The 21,095-nt window shown below is 38.4% G+C and overlaps 2 protein-coding genes across 2 annotated transcripts in view; one reads left to right on the forward strand and one right to left on the reverse strand.

The window, feature by feature from the left end:
* The first annotated feature begins 4,604 nt into the window (after positions 1-4,604).
* LOC131249311 (uncharacterized) lies at positions 4,605-5,501 on the forward strand. The gene has a single exon (XM_058249986.1). It carries the CDS (start codon positions 4,727-4,729, stop codon positions 5,189-5,191), a length of 465 nt encoding a protein of 154 aa, XP_058105969.1. The 5' UTR covers positions 4,605-4,726; the 3' UTR covers positions 5,192-5,501.
* A 5,465-nt stretch (positions 5,502-10,966) lies between these two features.
* The window catches only part of LOC131249312 (polynucleotide 5'-hydroxyl-kinase NOL9), a 37,173-nt gene continuing 27,044 nt past the window's right edge, over positions 10,967-21,095 (reverse strand). Inside the window, exons 6-9 of the mRNA XM_058249987.1 lie at positions 17,794-17,974; positions 17,353-17,464; positions 15,741-15,868; positions 10,967-11,511 (exon numbers count right to left, since the gene is read on the reverse strand). Of these exons, the coding sequence (XP_058105970.1) occupies positions 11,458-11,511; positions 15,741-15,868; positions 17,353-17,464; positions 17,794-17,974 (475 nt within the window). The 3' untranslated portion in view covers positions 10,967-11,457. The remainder of the gene's footprint in view (positions 11,512-15,740; positions 15,869-17,352; positions 17,465-17,793; positions 17,975-21,095) is intronic.

Genomic DNA, 21,095 nt, shown 5'->3' on the forward strand with positions numbered 1-21,095 from the left:
AGGTGCTGCCCCTCCTGTTCGGAGCTCGGGACTGGCTGGGGGGCTGTAAGGGGCCTCCTATGTATGGCTTCCATCCATTTTTCCATACCATTTCAGGTTATGAGCCTTAAAATGAGGAAGAGCCCAGGTGGGAACACATGGGGGATTAAACGCCCACCATTTTAAATTTGATAGCGGCCATAAGAGTTTTGAATTAAGCTCATATATGTGTTTTACCTTCATTTAGTATATATGAACTTATGGGAAAGTTAAATGGAAAATAAACAATATGGCGGGCCCTAAAAAGGTTTCAATGGTAGATGCCTTTGGCATTGTTGTTGCTTCATGTGGTGTGGTCAGCTTAGCCTTGGATCTACTTTATTTTTAGGTTAATAACATAAAATATATATATATATATATATATATATATATGAGTGGATAAAAGCTATACATCACGCTGACCAGCACCACGTCTCATGAATTTATATGGCACTTTTCAATTTTGTTAAAGACAATTCTAATGAAAAAAGGTTGTGCATGTGTTAATGTAAAACTCAATGTGAAATGGGCAAAAATATCATTTCTAGCTGGAAAATCTTTACTTCACATCTATACATGCATATTGATGTAGAGCGAGAGCGGGTCGTGGACAGTTTCATGGCCACGATGTATTAGAAAAGGCTCAGTCAACGACAGAATTGATTCAGATCATAAAATCTTAGATCAGGTGTATCTCACAAACCAGAATAAATTATCGGGTGTAAAATATGTGATTTTGGGGTAGAACGAGCTACTTTAGCCACCCAACCCCGCTACACCGGGTTGCATAAGCTAGATTTACGAAATACCCCGAGATTGACGGTCGTTTCCGTATTTTAATTTCATTTTTACTATAAATAGTAAGTTTTAGTTTGATTATAACTCTTCATCCATTGGGCTTTAGGACACTTACTATTTTTAATCAAAAACCTTGCACACTAGTAGACATCACAACCGTCTATAAATAGTAAGTTGCGATTTCTAAGAGTTTTAGTTATAGTTTGCTTCTGATTTTTCTTTCATTGCTTGATATTCCTATTTAAAGGATTGTAAACTCGTTATTGTCATTCATTAATCAAAATACGAATTTATTAGAATTTATTTATATATTTTCTTGCTTTCTTTCGTCGTGAATTCGAGAAGTCTATGTGAGGAGTCCAAATAAGCTCTGTGAATTCGGAATAGCTATCATTAGGAAGACAATGATCAACCTCATCATGTTCATCCCTGTGTCACCTTTGGTTCTTTTTCATTAATATTATGTCATTGTTAGATAAGGTGTTTCCAGCTCCCTTAATTTGTTTCCCAAATCCATTGACAATTAACCAATTATATGAATCTTATGTGGAACACCATTTAACTAATGTTAGCCTGGTAATTAATCATAAGAAGGGAGAACTTTTGGAAAATAGGATGCCCGTAGTCCTTCAGCTGAGGATATTTTTGTGATTTCAAATATCATACACCCATATATACCCATTCTCCCAGCATGTGTGCAGTGGAGGCTCGATTACCACATTAGGTGAGACTACATTTCACATTCTTAGGGCCCAAAGGTGGTACAGAGTTGTATCAATGCACTATAATGCATCCTTTTGGATCGGGCACTATATGGATATAAAAGTTACAAATCATTGCTTATATGATACTTGAACACTGACATTCACACATGGTGTTTTTTCATTGCCATTGAATGGTGTTTGTTGACATCTATTGTATACAACATGCATCCCTTGCACACCTCCTCACCTTCATACTTCCTAATATAAGACTTCTAGTAGGTGGATTTTGCTGGTGTACTTCACACCTGCTATATAGCTGTTGCATTGACATTAGCAAGTTATGTGGGTCTGATCATAAGGTATGTGTTATATCCAAATTGTCCATCCATTTGGCGAGCTCGTATTAAGGCTTGAGATGAAAAATAAGACAAATCTAACTATCAAGTGGACCACGCTGCAAAAGGCAGTGGGGGATTGAATGTCTACAATCGAAACCCTTTTTGGGGTCACAGAAGTTTTGGATCAATATGAAATTTGCTTTTCCTCTTCATTCAAGTCTTTATGAGCTTATGAACATATTAGATGGAAAATAAACGTTATGGTGGGCCCTACGAATTGTTTACTATTTGTGGTGTGGTCCAAATGATCTTCGAATATGATTCATTTTTGGGGATAATGCTTTAAAATGATATCTAAAAATAGATAAACGGTGTAGATATAATAAATACATCACTATAGGGTCCATGTAACTTTGATCTCCTTTGAACCGTTCGTACAACTCACAGCTCGAGGAGCGTCAGTGCTCGTCCTCTCATGACACATACCTGTACAACAGCTATATAGCTAGTGTGAGGTACACCCGCCAATCCGCTTCTGAATTTTATATGATCAATGACTTAGATTGATTAAGCCTATTTTATCCATTAAATTATTTGAATTGAGTGAATGCATAAAAGGTGGTGTACTTGGACTCTAATATATATGTATGTATATATATATATATATATATATATATATATATATATATATATATATATATATATATATATATATATATATGGAAAAGGTACTATGTGCTCCACCTCACGATAAGCTCCCGTGAGATCAAGTTGTGTGGACCCCACCGTGATGCGTGTTGACCATCAACACCGTGCATTTGATGGGTCCCCTCTAAATTATGGGAAATCCCAAAAATCAGCCGTATATGGAACTCAGGTGGGCCATACCATCTAAAATCATGTGAAGACACCGTTAAAACATATAAAAGCACTTGGTGGGGCCCACTTGAGTTTTGAATGCTGCTGAAACTTGGTCTGAACCCTTATCCAAGTGGGACACACATAATGGATGGGCTGAATTTGCAAACCACATCTCGGTGGGCCCAAAAAATGATTATGAATGTTTTAATGGTGCACGGCCCCTCCCCACTTCTGTATGTGGTGTGGCCCATGCAAGTCACGGATTGACTTGATTTTTGAGACCTAGGCCCACGATGGAATCGTGCATCTGACTGATGGGGTAGATGTTTGAAACGCATCACGATGGGGCCCACACAGCTCAACCTCATGGGACGGACTCGTGAAGTCTAGCGCATAGTACCTTTTCTCATATATATTATTATTATTATTATTAGCTTGTTAGTACACTCCACTGTCAGTTCACACTTCACTGTTAGCCACCCCCACTAGGGATCGATACCAAGGCCTCAGTGTTGAAACGAGGTATCTTTCACTCAGTCTACCACTTGAGATATAGATCAGAGTGTGCGTGTGTGTGTGATTTCAAAGTAATTCAAATAAACACTTTAGAGCATTTTAGTGAAACATAAAGTATTTTAGTAAAACATAGAGTTATGAACACGAGAAACAAGAAGTGGAGTGGAAGATCAAGTTTCATCCTTGTCTATCTATATAAACAGGAGTAGCTTGCAATTTTAAGTACATGATTCAATTGGATAGTGTGATCTTTTATTCCAGAAATTTATACCCCTTGCATTCATAATCATGCACCAGCTAAGAAAGATTCAAAGAATTCAACAACAAGCATGGATGGAATCATCATACAATTCAGAGGCAGGGAAATGCCATGCCTCTAGAGGCAGGTAGTCTACTCCCTCCAATCATAACCAATGATTTGATCCTATTGTGGATTATGATTCCTCAGAAGATTTTGCATACTAAAAGGTTCTACCCATCTATGGGACCCTTCTAGCTCAAGCTAGTTACCATACGTTCTGTGTGAGGCTGCTGTATCACGTGTGTAGAATACATGCGTGCATCTAATGTTCATCCTCATGAACGAATGCACATTGCATAATGCCCCACATTAAGAAAAGTTCCTGAGGTCGGAACTTTAGGTGGGCTCACCGTAATGTTCCTGTCCTTCCATTTTGACAGCTCATAGAGGGCGCCCACAAAAGAGTGGGTGCGATTGGGTACTACCCCACCAGCACTTACCGTGGATGAAGGGAAAACATAATTATCAGCTTGATCCAAAACTTGTGCAGACCTCGAGAGGTTTTCGGTAGTAGGAGTTCAATCCCCACTGTTTCCTATGGTGTGGTCTACTTGAAGATTATATCTGTTTCATTTTTGTGCTAATCACCAAAAATTATTTTTTTGAAGAGGATGGACTGGATGATGTAGATAAAACACATACATTACATTCTCAACTAGTCCACAAAATATTAAAAAGTGGGCAGGAAAAAGACTAACGCCGAAACCTACCTGGATCCACGGTAATGTTTATATGCCATCCAAACATACCAAAAAACCAAAAATATTAGCCTATTCAAAACTTTATGGCCGCAATGTTTTAAATATGAATATTCAATTCCCATTATTTCTGGTGGTGTGGCCCACTTCAATTTTAGACCTGCCTGATTTTTGGGTTTATGTTAGTACATGAGATGGCAAAACGGATGGACAGGATGGATTTCTCACGGATATGATGGTTAGCCCCACCTACGTTCCGACCGCAAAAACTTCCCGCTGTACTCGTAGTGTAAATAGCTCATAGAGACGGAGGAAACCGAAAGAAAGAAAGAAGAGAGAAACCCTAGCAACTTACTGATATATCAGAAGCAGAAGAAGAGGAGGAATGAGATAAACGGTTGGGCAATAGCTCTCTTTCTTCTTCCTCGCTTCTCGTTCATCTCCTTCATCTCATCAGCAAGCAAAAGAACTAAAAAGGAAAGAAGGAAGAAAATGAAGCCAGTAACAGGAAGAGTAGTTTCATCAAAGACCATATCACTCTCAAAAGCCGCCCGAGTCCTTGCTGGATTCGTCTCCACCGACACAGGATCATCGTCGTCTTCCCAAGCCGTTTCCGCCTACTTGAAACGCGCTTCCTTTTCGTTCAACGACCTACTTCAATTCCACAGTGACCTCAAATCCTCCCAATTCACCTCCAAGAGCCGCACTGACAAGAAATGGACCCCGGCAGAGACGGTCAATGCACGAGATGATGGGATTCTGGACTCTTTCGATGGAGGAAAGAAGGGGGACGAGAGAAAAGAAAGGAGTGGTGCAGATGTGGGTGTTGATGATGGGTATGAGAGGAGTGAAAGAAAAAAGAGGGAAAACGTTGAGGCTGGAGATGGATTGGATAATGGTAATGAAGATTCTTCCGGGGTGAAGAGGAAGAGAAAAAAGAAGAGAGTGGATTATTAGTTGTTAGTGATGATGAATTCGATGACGCTGACTCTCTTTTAAGTGTTTAACAACTTCAATTATCTATCGAAAGAGCTTCTGGTTCTTGTACTGACAGAACTGGCTCTGTTTCAAAGGAATTTTAGTAACTTCAAAGAAATGGCATTCATACTTTCAGTGGCAAAGGGAATTATAATATTTATTTTTGAATCGGTTTTTTATGATGTTGGTGTTGTAGTCTGATCACAAGCATCAAATAGTTTTATTTCTTATTGTTGTTTCATTTCTATTCGGATCTGCTGAGAATGCAAAGTCCAACCTATTATTGTGATGTGTCTTATGCTTATTTTCTTGGAACTTTAGGGCTTGTTTGCATGCTTGTAAAATTTTCAAGTGATAAATGATTTGTAGATGTAAATCATTGACAGCTTATCCTGTTTGGCTTTAAGCTGTAATCAGTTTACATGTAAAACAGTTGTTTGTGTTTGGATAGCCTGTAAATTGTTTAGAGGGATTTCATTTGTAGCTGAAAGTTCAAAATTATAGCCGTTGAGCTGTAAATGAAATCATAGCTTTTCAGAAGGATTTCATTTGCAGCTAAAAGCTATAAATGATTTATGGCCTGTAAGTCATTTATGAGCATTTTTCAACATCCAAACACTACCTGTAAATCATTTACTTGTATTTCATTTACTGGTACAGGCATCCAAATTTAATCTTGTACTAATTGGGGCATCAATCTCTCTCCCGCGTAATAGTATTAACGAAAGTACAAGTATTTACTATTTACATATTACAACATAAGCATTCGGAGACCTTGGCCACGAAGTTCAATACTTCTTGTGCTTTGGAAACGGCACTCTAAATTGAATATTTCTGTATTTGATACAAAAGTGCCATTTAGCTGCATCTCTAGATTGAAGTACTGTACATAGCCAGCAATAATGAAGAAAAGCTACTTTGAAGGGGTTTTTTTTTTTTTTAATGATACTATTGCCAATATTTTCCCCACAACATTAGTGAAGAAAGTTGCAGGATTCTTCTTCCTTCTTGCTCCTCCTACTTTGAACTTGTGCTCTATCTCCCTCCCAGCTTTTTATACATTTCGACATTTTGAATTTGTTGCTTTTCCTTTCCAAATCTTCTATCGCTTCTGTTCATGCTTCGAGAAACTATAGGTAACATGGGCAAATTATGTAATGACTTCACTTGCCTTTGAAATTGAATGCTCAGTTGGAGGCCCCCATTTTCTGTGGAGATTGCATGAGCTGCTATTTTCAATCTTAAGATGAGACAGGGCCAGATGTTTTTAGTGAGTTCAAGAATTTCTTCTGAGCGAGAGAACTAACCTGACTGTGGACTGTGACCTTTTTCCATCTCAGGTCGACATTTTTAGTGGACACTAGAGCTATGATCCCATATCTACCAATTTGGCCGTTGCCGGGTGGAAAATATGGATTCCGAGTGAATGGCTGCTGTGCTTTATGTGGAGAAAGCTTGTGAGTCATAATCGAGTTGATTGTTCTTTTATCTTCTGGAAGTCAGGAATGATGGCTTTACAGTAAGGGCCGGAAATGGATTTTTATGGCAGATTTCATAGGTAAAGGTTTTTTTTAAAAAAGTGGTTGCATACTGCCTGCTGCTTCTCTGTTTTGATATTTGCTAATTTGAGAGCTTCTTTCTTATCCAAGTACCATTACAGGATTGGGCTCTAAATCTTAGATTGTGAATCTTGTCCAACAGGCATCAATTACAATTCAGTGTGTTCATTTTAAAATCCTTCGCAGTAGTATCACAATTTGGGCTATACACCTATTGGCATGATTCACTCTAAATTCCAAATAACTTGTGGGTCTAGAGTTCAAAACCAGGATAGATCTACAATTCAAGTCTTGAGAAAGGGGGCTCCCTTATCTTTATCCTTATCCAAGTACCAGACATTGATAGCCAAATTTTGTAGGATTGTATGTTGCTCTAGGGGTTTCTTATACAGTGGTACAAAAACTCCCATTTCACCCTTTCTCTTGTTTTTGCGATCGCCTTAAATTGGGAAGCCTATTCATTTGCCACAACTAAACCGATCAATGTCTTCCAGGTAAGCAAGGGTTGTGGTATGTTTTTTGGTCATGTAGATTTAACTTGCTTGGGGAAGCATCTGATGTGATCGGTGTTGAGAAGCTGATCATGAAGTATCCAAAAATGACCATTTTCGATTTTGTAGATTGGTAATTAATAAGAGCCGGGAGATTGAGAAGGATGTTGCTCATGTAATTAGAGCTGGGCGTGAAGTGGAGAAGTGTCTTTGGAGCTTTACATGATTGTCTCAACCAATCTAACTGAAGGGGAAATTTTATAGGATAGCTATTAGACCAGCCATGCTTTGTGGGGTAGAATGTTAGGTGGTTGAGGAACATGTTCATTGTATGAGAGTAGCTGAAATGAGGATAATGAGACCGATGGGTGGCAAGACGAGGAAAGATAGAATTAAATAAATGTATTTGATTGTCGTAACCAATCAAACTGAAGGGGAAATTTTATAGGATAGCTATTGGACCAGTCAAGCTTCGTGGGGTAGGATGTTAGGTGGTTGAGGAACATTTTCATTGTATGAGAGTAGCTGAAATGAGGATATTGAGACTGATGAGTGGCAAGATGAGGAAGTATAGAATTAAATAAATGTATTTGAGGGAACTTAGGAGTGACACACTTGTTTATAAGATGAGGGTAAGCAGACTTAAATGGTCTGGCCATGTGCAGCAGAGACCGAGAAATGCTTTGATTAGAAAGAGTGAGTTGGCTCAAGTTAAAGGCTCAATAAGGATGAGGGGAAGGCTCAAAAGGATGTGGGGGATGTACCAAGGAAAAAGTTGAAGACCTATGTTTTGATTAACAATATAATCCTTGATAGAGTGGAACGGTAGAACAAGATTCTTTTAGTGGACCCCAATTAGTTGGGTAAAGTATAGTTTGAAGATTCAATTCATATTCTCGTTGGTTTTTTGGTTTTTGGTCCGATTATATTGCGATCTTCACTACCCTTTAGGAGTTGGACTTTGCATTGGTTAACGAGATCCTCTAGTGGAGTTGTGATGATTACTGATTTCTAGCCCAAGGCTTGATTCTTGCTAATCCATATGCTCATTCTCTCTCATGTCAACAGACTTGGTGAGAAAAGAGGTTGCAGAAGAATTCATCCGTACATTGCATAAAATGGCAACTTAGTGTTGTTTCCCAGGATGTGCTTATGAATCCCCAAGAGTTGAGGACCTTTTCTGCCTGGAGCAATCAGTTTCAAACTTTCAATATAGCTTTATTAGGAAAATGGTGGATGGTAATAGGCCCTTTCATATTTGTAGGTGAAGGATTGTGGACGCTTGCCCCTGTTTTTGGTACACTTCGAACCAGTTCTAACGGAAGTCCTACGAACTTTTTTGAGAACTCATCATACGTGATGAGTCTCGAAAATCTGAACGGTCCACTTGAAGCAGAGACTCATGATACCCCCTGATACCAATTTTTTCTTTGAACCAAAACCTTGGTGGGCCATGAAAAATGAAAACAGTTTCTTCCCTTGATTTGCATTTCTCTTTGCTATGGCCCACCAGAATCTTAGATCAGGGTGAAAATTTGACCCTGGGGTTGCATGGGATTCCACATCTTATGGACTGTTCAGATTAGACGCCCATGACATGTGTGCAAAGGTGCGCACGTGCCTAGGTGAGCATGCCTCTATATATATAAATAATTAAATAATTAAAAAAAAAAAAAAACTGGTTTGCTGCCTTAAAAAACTGGGCATGCGAGTGATCCCAACCAGTTCAAACTGTGTTTGACCATTGCCATATTTGTAATCTAACATATAATTCAATTTATAAACTGCCAGTTCAAACTGGTCAAACAGCATGTTAGAAACTGATTAACTAACACTCAATACCATTACTGGTAAAAACTGGTTTGAACGGTTTTCTCCGTCTTCACATCTTGACATGGTTGCTTACAGTCGAGCAGTACGATGCCCCTCATGGAAGGTGTCTTCCGAAGCTTGATTTGCTGAACTTACATTGATCTGCTACGATTAAGTGTCTACGTAGGTTGCTACATATGCCATTTTCATTTGTGGTTCATCTGACTCAAGAGGCCAGCCTGATTTTTTTCTTTGGCCCCATACAGCTCAAATTAGGGGTGATATTCGGAACCGGAACCGGAACCGGACCGTTAAAATCTGTTCGGATCCGGATTGGCTCCACGGTTTTGGGCTTGTTATAATCCAGCCCAATTACATGTTTTGTTTTATAATCTAGGCCATGTCCATTTGTGTTGTGATCCATTTGATGAATGGTTTAGCCCAATTACATGTTTTATTTTATAATCTAGGCCATGTCCATTTGTGTTGTGATCCATTTGATGAATGGTTTAGATATTGTATAAGGTGTGCAAAAATAAATTTATTGAAACAATCAAAGGGTGTATTGTAAACCATAAATCATGACTCAAATGTGAAACAATCAAAGGGTTCTTGGTTCGGTTCTACATACCCCTAAACCGAGAACTGAACGGACATAATTGGTTCTTTAATTTTTGGAACCGTAACGCACTCTAGAACCAGATCAAATCAGACCGTTTGCTCAGTTCCAGTCCAGTTCTACAGTTCTACTGGTTCAAAGTGCACCCCTAGCTCAAATATATGTAATTGCCATATGGTCAAATTGTAAGTCATTTATTGCTGTATCTCTCATCTTATCCGTGGACCTATAAGAAAAGTAAATATTGGTCCTAGAAACGCAAGATGGGTGGCCCACACGGTGGATGGGTCAGATGTCATGGCCATGATCATGGGCTGCCTTGTAGGCGCGTGGACTATAAGATAACGTGGATGATAATGTACGAGATGTGGTGAGCCCATACATGTGCCACGCACGATGCAAGATCCAAACCGTCTAACCTATCAAGTAGACCCCTCCATCAAGATGGCTAGTCACAAAAATCGGGATTCATGCCATCTGTAGCAACCTTCAAGACACTTACATGCCATCCATTTCCCCGGATCATTTTTGGGCTACTCTGTTTACGTGGTAAAGCTGTGGGCCCCACCATCATGTATGTGTTATATCCACGACGTCCATGCATTTTTCCTGATCATTTAAGGGCATGAGCCCATAAATAAGGCAAATAAACATCATGGTGGGTCTTAGGAAGGTTTCAATTGTGGGTGTCATTGTTCCCATTGCATTGCGGTGTGGCCCTCTTGAGCTTTGGATCTGCCTCATGTTTGGGCTTACGCTTTAAATGATCTGGCAAAATGAATGGATGGCGGACACCATGCTCTAAATGGATGGCTTTGGATCTACCTCATTTTTGGGCCCATGCTCTAAATGATCTGGCAAAATAGATTGATGGCGTGGATATAACACATCATGGTAGAGCCCATAGAACTTTGCCACGTCAACACAATACCTATCCGGTGATGTGTTCTACACCTCACAGTCTTGAGTCTTCATGATAGGCCCCAGCAAACAGGTGGTACAAAATATTGGTTAGAATTTTTATTTTATTATTATTATTATTTTTTTGTATCAATGATCTTGACCATCCATTTTGTAGGCTGTTAGAATAGTTCGATCGCTGTTACTTTTGTATTCAACCAATTTCTACATAAATGATATTGACCATCCATCTTATAGAGTTTAATCAGACGGTTAAATTAGTTCAATATGTGATTTTTCCAAGGAGGCCACAAAATGCATGCTGGGCCTAATGATGGACAGTCCGGATCAAATTGGACCATTCATAGTGCTCTGATGCAAGTAGGAGCATTACACTCCACCTATTCTCGTTGTATAAATTAGAGCTGAGGAACTCATTCCCAAAATTACAGCTGAACGTTAGCAAACCCTAATAATCAATGCACATCCATAAAATTCCAGTGGATGAACCACAACATCGATTAACTGACTTGATATAGTATATAGTTTGAATAGAAGTAGCAATAAGGTCCATAGCTTTGAATAGCAGTTTCAGGAAAGGACTCTGGTGGAGACTGAAACAGGTATGCTTTCATCCTGACCTGTTCTCTTCTTGTCAGGCAACTCGGTTTCACAAAGTCGTGTCGGAGTACTTTCAACTATGACAAGGTTAACTACTACACTGTTTTTAACTGCCATTATATGGTTCTCTACCTTCCTACTCATTTTTCATAATGCTAAAAAACTGCTTTGATTAATGAACAGCAAGGAGCTCAGATAACATTTTTTTTCTTCACCTGTATAACATATCCATGTTCAGTGGCTCTAGTTTGCAGGGAGAATGTCAGCAGACATGTACGGCGACATGCATCCACGCACCTATAATGGTTTGATAGTTAGAATAAGGACTGAACATATATTGAACAATTTCAATCATAAAAGGAATGAAAAAGATGCAAAACCCAATCAAATTTTTATTGATTTTAAAACATCAACTCATGAATATTGGAAAATCAAGATTAGTGAACATGATAGCAAAATAAGGTATAGTTCACATTTGGCTATTATATTGCAGTATGTTTTGATTTTTTACTTTTATAGTCGAATAAATTTGTAGTCTTGACAGTGGAGAGATTGTGAAGGATGCTACCCATAGAATTCATGTGGGTGGAAGAAATGGAAATGTACCTCTGGAATTGTACCACTCAAACTGAAAGGGAAATCTTAATAGGACGGCTATAAGACCATCCTTTAGGAGATGATGAGAAATCTTTATATATGAGTTACTTTCTATAGGCTATAAAGTGCTCCTTTGTCTACATAAAAAATAAAATATAACTAATTAAGATTTATTTATTTTTTTAACTGCAACAAAATTTAGTAAAACAGGAGCTACCAAAGGAGATGATGAGAAATCATCTCAAGCATTACAAAACAAAGAGAACAAAGAAAGGGAACAGAGGAAAATGAAGATCAGTGACCTCCATAGACAAAGGCATTAAAAAGAGACCCTTCTAAATCTTTGGCTTACAAAAGGCCCATGTCACAACTAACCAGGAATTTCCCTCAGTGAATCAATCAAAATTTCCTTTGGATTTCAAAAATTCTGTAATTCCTTTGTTTCCATAAGCACCACACGACCACTAATGGGAGAAGATGCCAAATGATTGATCCTCTAGCTTTGAATGGACTTCTCCCAGCCCACTAACAGATTTGCAATGGAATCAGAAAAGATGCAAGATAATCCAAAATACAAAAGTAGCTCCATACTCACACTAACCACGGAGTAGTGAATGAAGAGATGATCTATCGATCCTCTAGCTGACTTACATGTTGTGAGGATTTCGGTTTTTCATTACAATCCAGGCAAACGTCTAAACTCTAGGCAGAGAGGAGTCCCATGCCACTGCTAGTGATATTAGGAACCTTCTCAAATCGACATAGAGCGAAGAAATGATCTGACTGACCTTTTGATGTTTTTTCCAGTTGCAAATTTTCTTATCCTCTGAAGACGTGTCAAAACAAACTCCTCATTAAGATCTCAATACAGAATCATGTTCCAAGCCACTTGCAAGCCAATGCAATCGTTGAGTTCTGAGACTTTTAGCTTCTTTATTAACAAAAAGCATGAAGAAGGATGAGAAGGTGTCAGCCAGAGGAACCTCAGTGACCCACATTTCTAACCAAAATCTTTAGGAAATGGATTTCCATCTTAAGGTGAAGAGTCTGGTTTTACCCGGAATGGAGCTTGCCGAAGGAGCTCATTACTTTCCAATATCAGACCCGAAGCTTCTCGAAGGAATGCTCGGAAACCAGCCCCCTTCAAAAGACCCATTTTTAATATAAATCCACCTTCCCCCAGAGAGCATTTGATGAGGACATCACTTCACGTACACCCTTACGTATGTATCAGAGAAGGCGGGCTATACCGATTTCCCTGTGGCTAGGTGAGTATATGTGATCATGCTGAAGACCTCATGTGTATGTGCGAGCATCTAGAAGACCCCACATTGGGAAAATACACATGGTCTACTTTATGGAGTGATCTAGACCGTTGGATCGGAGGGACGTGACGATCGGGTTGTTGGATCACATGATCGGGCCATTGATCGTGGATTGTCCACACTATATTTCTTATATTTTATTAGCATTATAGGAATTAGTTTTGTTTATATTATGTTTGGACATCATTATGAGTGTTTTAGTTGATTTTAGTTAGACTAAGGCTATTTTCGTCAAAATTTACAAAACATTGTGTTAATTGTAATTTTTCAACTTTCTTAAAGCTATAAAAAGAGGGTGGGTGTGTGACCCTCTCCCTCATTAGGTTTTGTGATTTTTTATTTTTTATTTTTTAAAAAAAGAGAGAGAGAGAAAAGGTTATGCTTTCTTCTTCTTCTATCTTCATGCAATTTGAAGACATTTCCATGCGTTTTGGAAGGGAGATTGGTGTGAGGCTAATCTTCATCAACGACGGTGTAAGGTCTCCATCTATCCCCACACCACCATCTCTTTCCCCCTCCATCAAGGTATTGTCTTCAAGTTCTTCGATTCTCACAACCTAAGCTTTCGTCTTCTCCTAAACCCCTTTCTTCCATTCCCGAAACCCTAACCCTAAATCTAAAATCCCTAACTTTCCTACTTTCCCAAATTACCCAAACCCTAATTTTTACCCTAGGTTGTATTAGGTTTTCTACTTTGAAATAGACTATACCCTATGCTAATTGGATGTCCCCACATCCATTAGATCCTAGTTTCTTCTTATTTAATGATCTTGTGTGACGGTGTTGGTAACTTAGGCTAAGATTATGCATGATGTTCTTTTGGTTTTCATGAGATTTGTGATGATTATGGCAATGCTTGTGTTTTTTTGTTAATCGTCTTACTTCTACTACTTGATCTCACATGTTCTTTGGTTCATGCATCGGTCCTGCATCAGCATTTGGGCACAACAAGGCCCAATTCTTTTCTCTAATCTTTCCTAGCTCTAAACCTCCCTCAGAATCTTGAACATCTTCCCAATTCACAAGATGGAACTTGTACTATTCAACGTTTCATTCCCTACAGAAAATCTCTTTGCAATTTCTCAAAATTTTAGCAACCTTTATAGCCATCTTGAGAGAGGAAGTACACTGGAAGATTACCGAGGGCAAACTTAATCATAGTAATTCTCCCAAAAAACACCAATACAATTTTTTCCAATCTGACAGTCTTCTTCCAATGCTTTCAATTGTGGGGTCCAAGGAGCAGAATATTTGACACCAAAGGAAAGGCCAATATATTTCACTGGAATGGTGCTGAACCACATCCATACTACATGAGATAGAACATTAACATCATTAGCCTCGTATCCTGCCATGATGCTCCTTTTCCCATCCACCCTAAAACTAGAAATCCCTTTGAAACACCTGACAATACCTTTGGCTTTGAGGTATCTAATCTGCTCAAGGGAGGCATCACATGGAATTAGCATGTCAATAGCAACTGACGATGGGCTATCGAAAAATCAAGAGAGTGAATGTGAAAACCCTTTATCAAGCTAATATCCATCCCTGTCACCATAAGCATACCCAGACTTTCCACCAAAACAGGAAAAAACATAGGGGGAAAAGGGATCACCATAAGCATACCCAGACTTTCCACCAAAACAGGGAAAAAAAGAGGGGAAAAGGGATCACCATGACCCCTGGAGCAAGCAAAGAAGCCAAAAGGAGAGTGGTTAATCAAAATTGAGAAGGATGCCAAAGATACACATCCCCTTATCCACCTGATCCACCTTTCTCCAAAACCCATTTGCTGGAGGGAGTAAAAAGGAAACCCCAATCAATGTGATTTAAGGCCTTCTCCATGTCAATTCTGCATACAATGTCTGCTTCTCCCTTTTTTGTTTCTAGAAACAATACATTCATTAGCTACACAAATTCCACGCAACATCTGTCTGTCTTTAATCATCCCCCACCAGTTAGCATGGAATTCTTGAACTAGCATCTGGACCGCAGATTGAACTACACGCAAGTAATGATCCTGCCAGTCCGGAGGAATAAGAAATCTATCAAATTTACGCACCATTGAGACTTGTTGTTTCTTAGACCACGAGTGCCAAGTGCCTAAAGGAGGGAAATCCAACAAATTGTTACTAGAAATGAGCATCAAGAATTTCTGCATTGGAAATGTAATCTTGCTTCGGCATTGTAACACTATGTTGTCCAAAATGGCATGGTAATTTATAGTAGGAGTTTGGGTACCTAAATGCCAGCTTCCATACAGAGAAAAGGTTGAAAGAAAAAATGGCTCTGTAGCTTAACAATGCCCATAGGACATGATGCGCATGATACAAAGGTCTTAACTAACCAAAAAGATATCCGAGTAAATAACAGTTAAGAAATAACAAAAACAATTAGATCCAAAACAATTGAGGAAAAATCATGTATATTCTCTCAGGATACATACATATGTACGTACATTCATACATACATACATACATGCAATAACCACAGATCAAATAAGCAACAATACTTTAGTTAGAAAGATGGAAGTGTCATCAAGGTTTATCAAAAAAAAAGATCATGAAACCACAGAAACAGAGAGTTGTTAGAGGGGAGAATTACCTGCAAGAGACAAGCGGGGATATCAATGAACCCTTGCAAAAGCATGTCTACATTTTCCAGATTGCAGCGTGGAACAGGTGTGATGACATAGAGTAGATCTTTTGAAATGTTTACACCCCTAACAAGACCTGATTGAAAAAGACATGGAGTAGAAGCAGCACATAAGATTCCGAAGTGACACCATTCTTGACAAAGCAATCTCCGGCTTTATAGCGCATGACCAAACAATCTCAAAGATACATTCCAAAAAGATATTTAATTGAAATAATAGGATTAGTACGGATACGAGAGTTGAATGATCTATTGGACACCAGAAATCTAGCAAAGCCTCTTTAATTGGTGCAGAGTTAATTGGAAAAACTAAGCAAAACAAACAAATGCACACTACATGGAATAATTGACTGAAATATAGGGAAGTTTCAAAATCAAAGTTTTCAGCACACTATTACTTTCAACAGCCCATGACTGGCAACTCTTTCAAACAGAATTGTCAGCTCATGAATTAGTTAAGAAAATCTTTCGGCTATTAAGTTATGGGCTAAGGCTGATTTCAGGTTCAGGGGTATCCCATTTCGCTATTCGATTCTAGTTGGGAGGATGTGCTGTTATGCAGTTTGATGCAATCAATTCCCAGGTTGTTCCTCCACTGATTCTGTCAAGCTCAATTTCGATGGGCGTTCCGTTGGGAACCCAGGGACTTTGGTTATAGGTGGCGTTGTGCATGGCTGTATGGTTTGATGCTTGCCGAGTTTTCACGTCTGCTAGGCATTCAGGATTCTAGACATGCAGAGGCAGCTGTTTTACTGCAGGCGGTCAAGACTGTTTGTTCCGCCAATCTTCTTCCGGCCATCATTGAAGGGAATTCAAGCAGCACCATCTCTTGCGCTGGGTCGGGTACGTTTCCTTGGAGATTAGCTGATTTGATAGAAGTCAGGGAACTTATTCGCTGGCAAGCCAATCTCTATTGCATGATAAAGTTTCCCACAAGCCATGAGGCTAACTCCATGGCGGATGACTTAGCCAACGGTGGTGTGGTGAGAACTCTGCTCTGTTCTTGACAGGAGGAGCCAGTGAAGCTAGTAACTTCAGTTTTGTTTCTCCAGGATGTTTGTACTTCCCTGCTCTTAGGCCAATTGGTCTTCTTGGTTTCATTTGTTCTTCTCTTTGAGTTCGATTCGTTTCTTCTTCTTTTTTTAAAAAAAATATTATTATTACTGAAATTCATTTTTACCGATCCAAAAAAAAAAAAAACAGAGAGAGAAAAGAAAAGAAAAGAAAAGAAAAGAAAAACAGAAACTGAACAATATGACGTTGTAGCTAAGAATGGAAGCAAAGTAATATGGTATCTTAGGAACCTTGGCTGATGAAAAAAGCTTCTCAAACAAGTAATGTGGCATCTTTGAATATTAGCATCAATAAAGAATATTAGCATTACCATTATATATATAATACAAAAGGAACAATAACATCATAACACAGCTTTGTGAGCCACATGGTTGTAAGTAACTTGACGATTTCACTACCAAAATGCATAGCTTCCAAAGAGAAATATGAATAATATGAAAGCTATCCAAGTACTGAAAATGTTTATATATGTGATAATAAAACCTACCAAGTCCAATACACCAAGGTGCACAAGATTCAGATTCTGTAGGCTTTCTAGAACTAACTGCCAGACCGACAATTGTTGCATTCAAACTGTGAAAGATTTCACTGCTCGGAACCTAATGAAATGTTAAAAACACATTAGCACAACATGCAAGTACCAAACTGGTACACATTTATAGACAAAAACATGAATGATTACTGCTTTATATTTTAGTCATATGTTTAATCAGAGAAGTTGTAGTGACATCTTATAATTTTTCCTGCAAGAAACCTAAACTAATTCTACCTTTGATAAAGGGTCCAAGAAATTCCTATGTTGCATTCATATCATGATTTCATCAAGTAATGAAGACAAAGGAATGCAAAAAAGATGGATACAAAATCATAGATGTAAACAAAAGCCAATAAAACTACATATAGAAATTCTGTGATACCAGCACCGAACCTGGCAATGGAGATGCATAACTTTTGTCTTTGAGATAGGAACTTCATAAGGAGGATGAGAAGCCAAGGCATCAGCAAGCTCCTTGTTCGTTGTGATATTCATGTCACTTGGAAAACATTGCCTGAAGTAACCAATAATTCGAGCATCCCGTAGAAGGCGTCCATCCTTGCGTATCAACATCCTACAATGTAAACAAATTGAGAGAATATAAGGGGAAGAAACAATCACTTTAGCACTCCGCAATTCAATCTTTCATAGGAAACAAGGAAATTATGTCACCGACACTAGGCATGTAACTATGAAACATCCATATAAATACAGCAATCACCAAAGGGACAGCAATTACTCTGCATTTGCCAAGATCTAGGACATGGATGTGGATATATGCATCCCATCCATAACATTCTATTTGTATTATTTTAGTCACATCTGATTTTCTTTTAAACATTGAAAATATTATTAATAAAAGGCTGAAGCCACCATATACAACTATACAACACAGAACTACAAAAACTGCCAACAATCCGGGAAATGATCCGGAAAATTTACAGCCCTAGCCCATTCCATGCAGTTTTGCCCTTTTAAACACAATTGAGACTGATCCCTTTTGATCACCAAAGCACCGATCATTCCTTTCTAAGCACAAAGCCCACAATCCAGCTAGCGAACTTAACCACCAAATTCTCCTTCTTGATCTTCCTGATCCCCTCCCCCATTCCATGCCAGGAAAAAAAATTGTCAATTGAACTCAGCATCACCCATAATACCCCAAAGAGTCAGAACTTCTCCCACACTTCTCTTGCGAAAGAGCAATGGATGAAGAGATGGTCCACCGTTTCCCCAGCATGAACGGGTCACTTTTGATATTAAACAACATAAAGCATTTTTTTTTTTCCGGTTTTCAGATTATGCTGAATAAAGTTACCATTAATCAGCAGCAGCAACAGCAGCTAACCCTTACCCCAATTAGTTAGGGTCGGCTACATGAATCCTGCTCCACCATTCTATTCTATCAAGGGCCATAGGTTCAATTAGACCATAGGTCAAGAAATCTTTTCTCACTAACAACATCCATATCCTTTTGGGGCTTCCCCTTGCCCTTTCAAAGCCTTCGACTTGTACCAACTCACTCCTAACTGGTGCGGTTCTTGGCCTTTGTTGCACATGACCAAACCATCTAAGTATACTTTCCCTCATCTTATTACTTATTGGTGCTACTCCTATGTTCCTGTAAATGCATTCATTTCAAATTTTATCCTTCCTCGTCTTGCTACTCATCCATCTCAAAATCCTCATTTTAGCTACAAATCCTATAAACATGTTGTTCTTTAACTGCCTAACATCATGTCCCATAAAGCATGGCTGGTCTTATAGCTGTCCTATAAAATCTCCCTTTCGGTTTGAGTGGTATGCAGAGATCACTTAAAAACAAAGGTATTCAACAATGCTAATAGTGGTTGTAATAGCTAGCCTTATGGTTGTTACAACTAGTGTTTTAAATATTGACGATATTGGCCAATATATCCCACGGTATATCTTGTATCCCACCTATGTGATACGAAACTCGCAAGTCGTGCGATATATCTCACATGTTCGATCCGGTGAGTAGTTTCAATTTTCGATTTATTTATTCATTTATTTATTTATTTATTTTAATTCTGTGATCATGTTAAATCAGTGTCAAATTGTTACAAATCCATGGTTTTTCATGTTTTGCATGAAAAAACATGGATTGGGAGCTTCAATTTCGAGATTTGGAGGAGATGGGCCAAGTTGTGGAAAATTGAAAAAAATCAAAATTTCCCACTTTCTAGCAAATCGGTTGCAATCCTTGTGTCCAAACATAAAATCAAACATGTATGTAACCTAATCTAGTGATTCTTCTTTCGCTTTTGAACGTATTACTTGTGTTTCCACACATCTTCTTACATTTATAAATTATATGAATAAACTTTGAATATACTTGCATCAATTTAGTTAGACAACGCATACATTAGGATTTAGGACCCCATACAAAAAAAAAAACTTTTATCTGCACTTGTTTTTTTGTAATGTTTTAATTTATAAGTGTGTGTTGATGTCTTTTTTAAAAATCACGGAAGTTTCATTGAAAAAATCGACCAATTTCCCCATGTTTCCAACAACAGCGATACATTACGCAATACAACCGATATATCCCATTCGATAACCGATATGTAGAGTATACCAAAGGTGCGATACATAACGCGATACCGATGTTTCGAACACTGGTTACGACACAACCCATCATGGCTGTTACGACCCAACAATGATCAAAATGTTGTTGTTGTTGTTTTTTTTTTTTTCAGAAGAAGAAAATGTATCAGCCCCGTATTGGACCATTATTGGCTCATATCGGTCCATCACAGCCCCATAACAGCAGTTAAGGTTGTTAGGGCCATTATGGGCCAATTTTTATAGAATAGTTGTTACAAACCCCTACCGCATAATGCTGTTGACATTACATAACACAGCCGTTTTAAATACCATGCAGAAAAATCTAGAGTCACATCTCCATTTCTTCCACCCATCTTGAATTCTAAGGGCAACATCCTTCTCAATCTCTCCACTCTCATGAATTATTGACCCAAGGTATCGAAAGTGATCATTTTGGGAAACTTACTCGTTGCCGATCTTAACCAATTCCTCATTTTCATTCCCGTTGATACTAAAAATTGCACTTCATATACTCTTAGTCTGACTAATTTTAAATCCTTTAGATTCTAAGAGGTCATTTAGCACCCCTAAAAAATATTAGATTTTGGGAAGTTGGGATATGAGATCCAGGATGTGCAAAAGTGGGGTCATTTGGCATCCCCGAAAAACCTGGATTTCAATTCTAAGGTGGTTCAAAATCTAGGATTTTCAACCTTTCTCAAAACGAGGGGACTCCTAGCTTGCAAAATACAGGTTTTTAGTGTTTTCTCCAACTGCTATAACTACCATCTCTTCCATTCTTGAGGTGTTCACATACATTCATACTATTGAATCTTTTCATTTGCATTCAAACCATGACGATGTGATGCTACAAAAATCAAGCCTATATAATAATTATGTGCATGTGCCACACAGTAGAAAATAAAAATAAAAATTGACAGTCATTCAAAAAGAAAAACCACAAAAACAAAAGGCCAACGCCTCCCAACACCTAGATGATAGGAAACCCACTCCCTGATCAGGAAAAAAAAAACTTTCTTAACAATGGAACATATGACTCAATGTTGTTCCTAAAGTATCTGTTATTTCTTTCCAGCCAAATAGACCACAAAATAGTAAGCAGGGCC

The sequence above is a fragment of the Magnolia sinica genome, chromosome 6 (genome assembly GCF_029962835.1).
Source record: "Magnolia sinica isolate HGM2019 chromosome 6, MsV1, whole genome shotgun sequence".
Lineage (NCBI taxonomy): Eukaryota > Viridiplantae > Streptophyta > Magnoliopsida > Magnoliales > Magnoliaceae > Magnolia > Magnolia sinica.

What these genes read in the sequence shown, in the direction of transcription:
- LOC131249311 (XM_058249986.1), top strand. Translation starts at nt 4,727, where the DNA reads ATGAAGCCAGTAACAGGAAGAGTAGTTTCATCAAAGACCATATCACTC.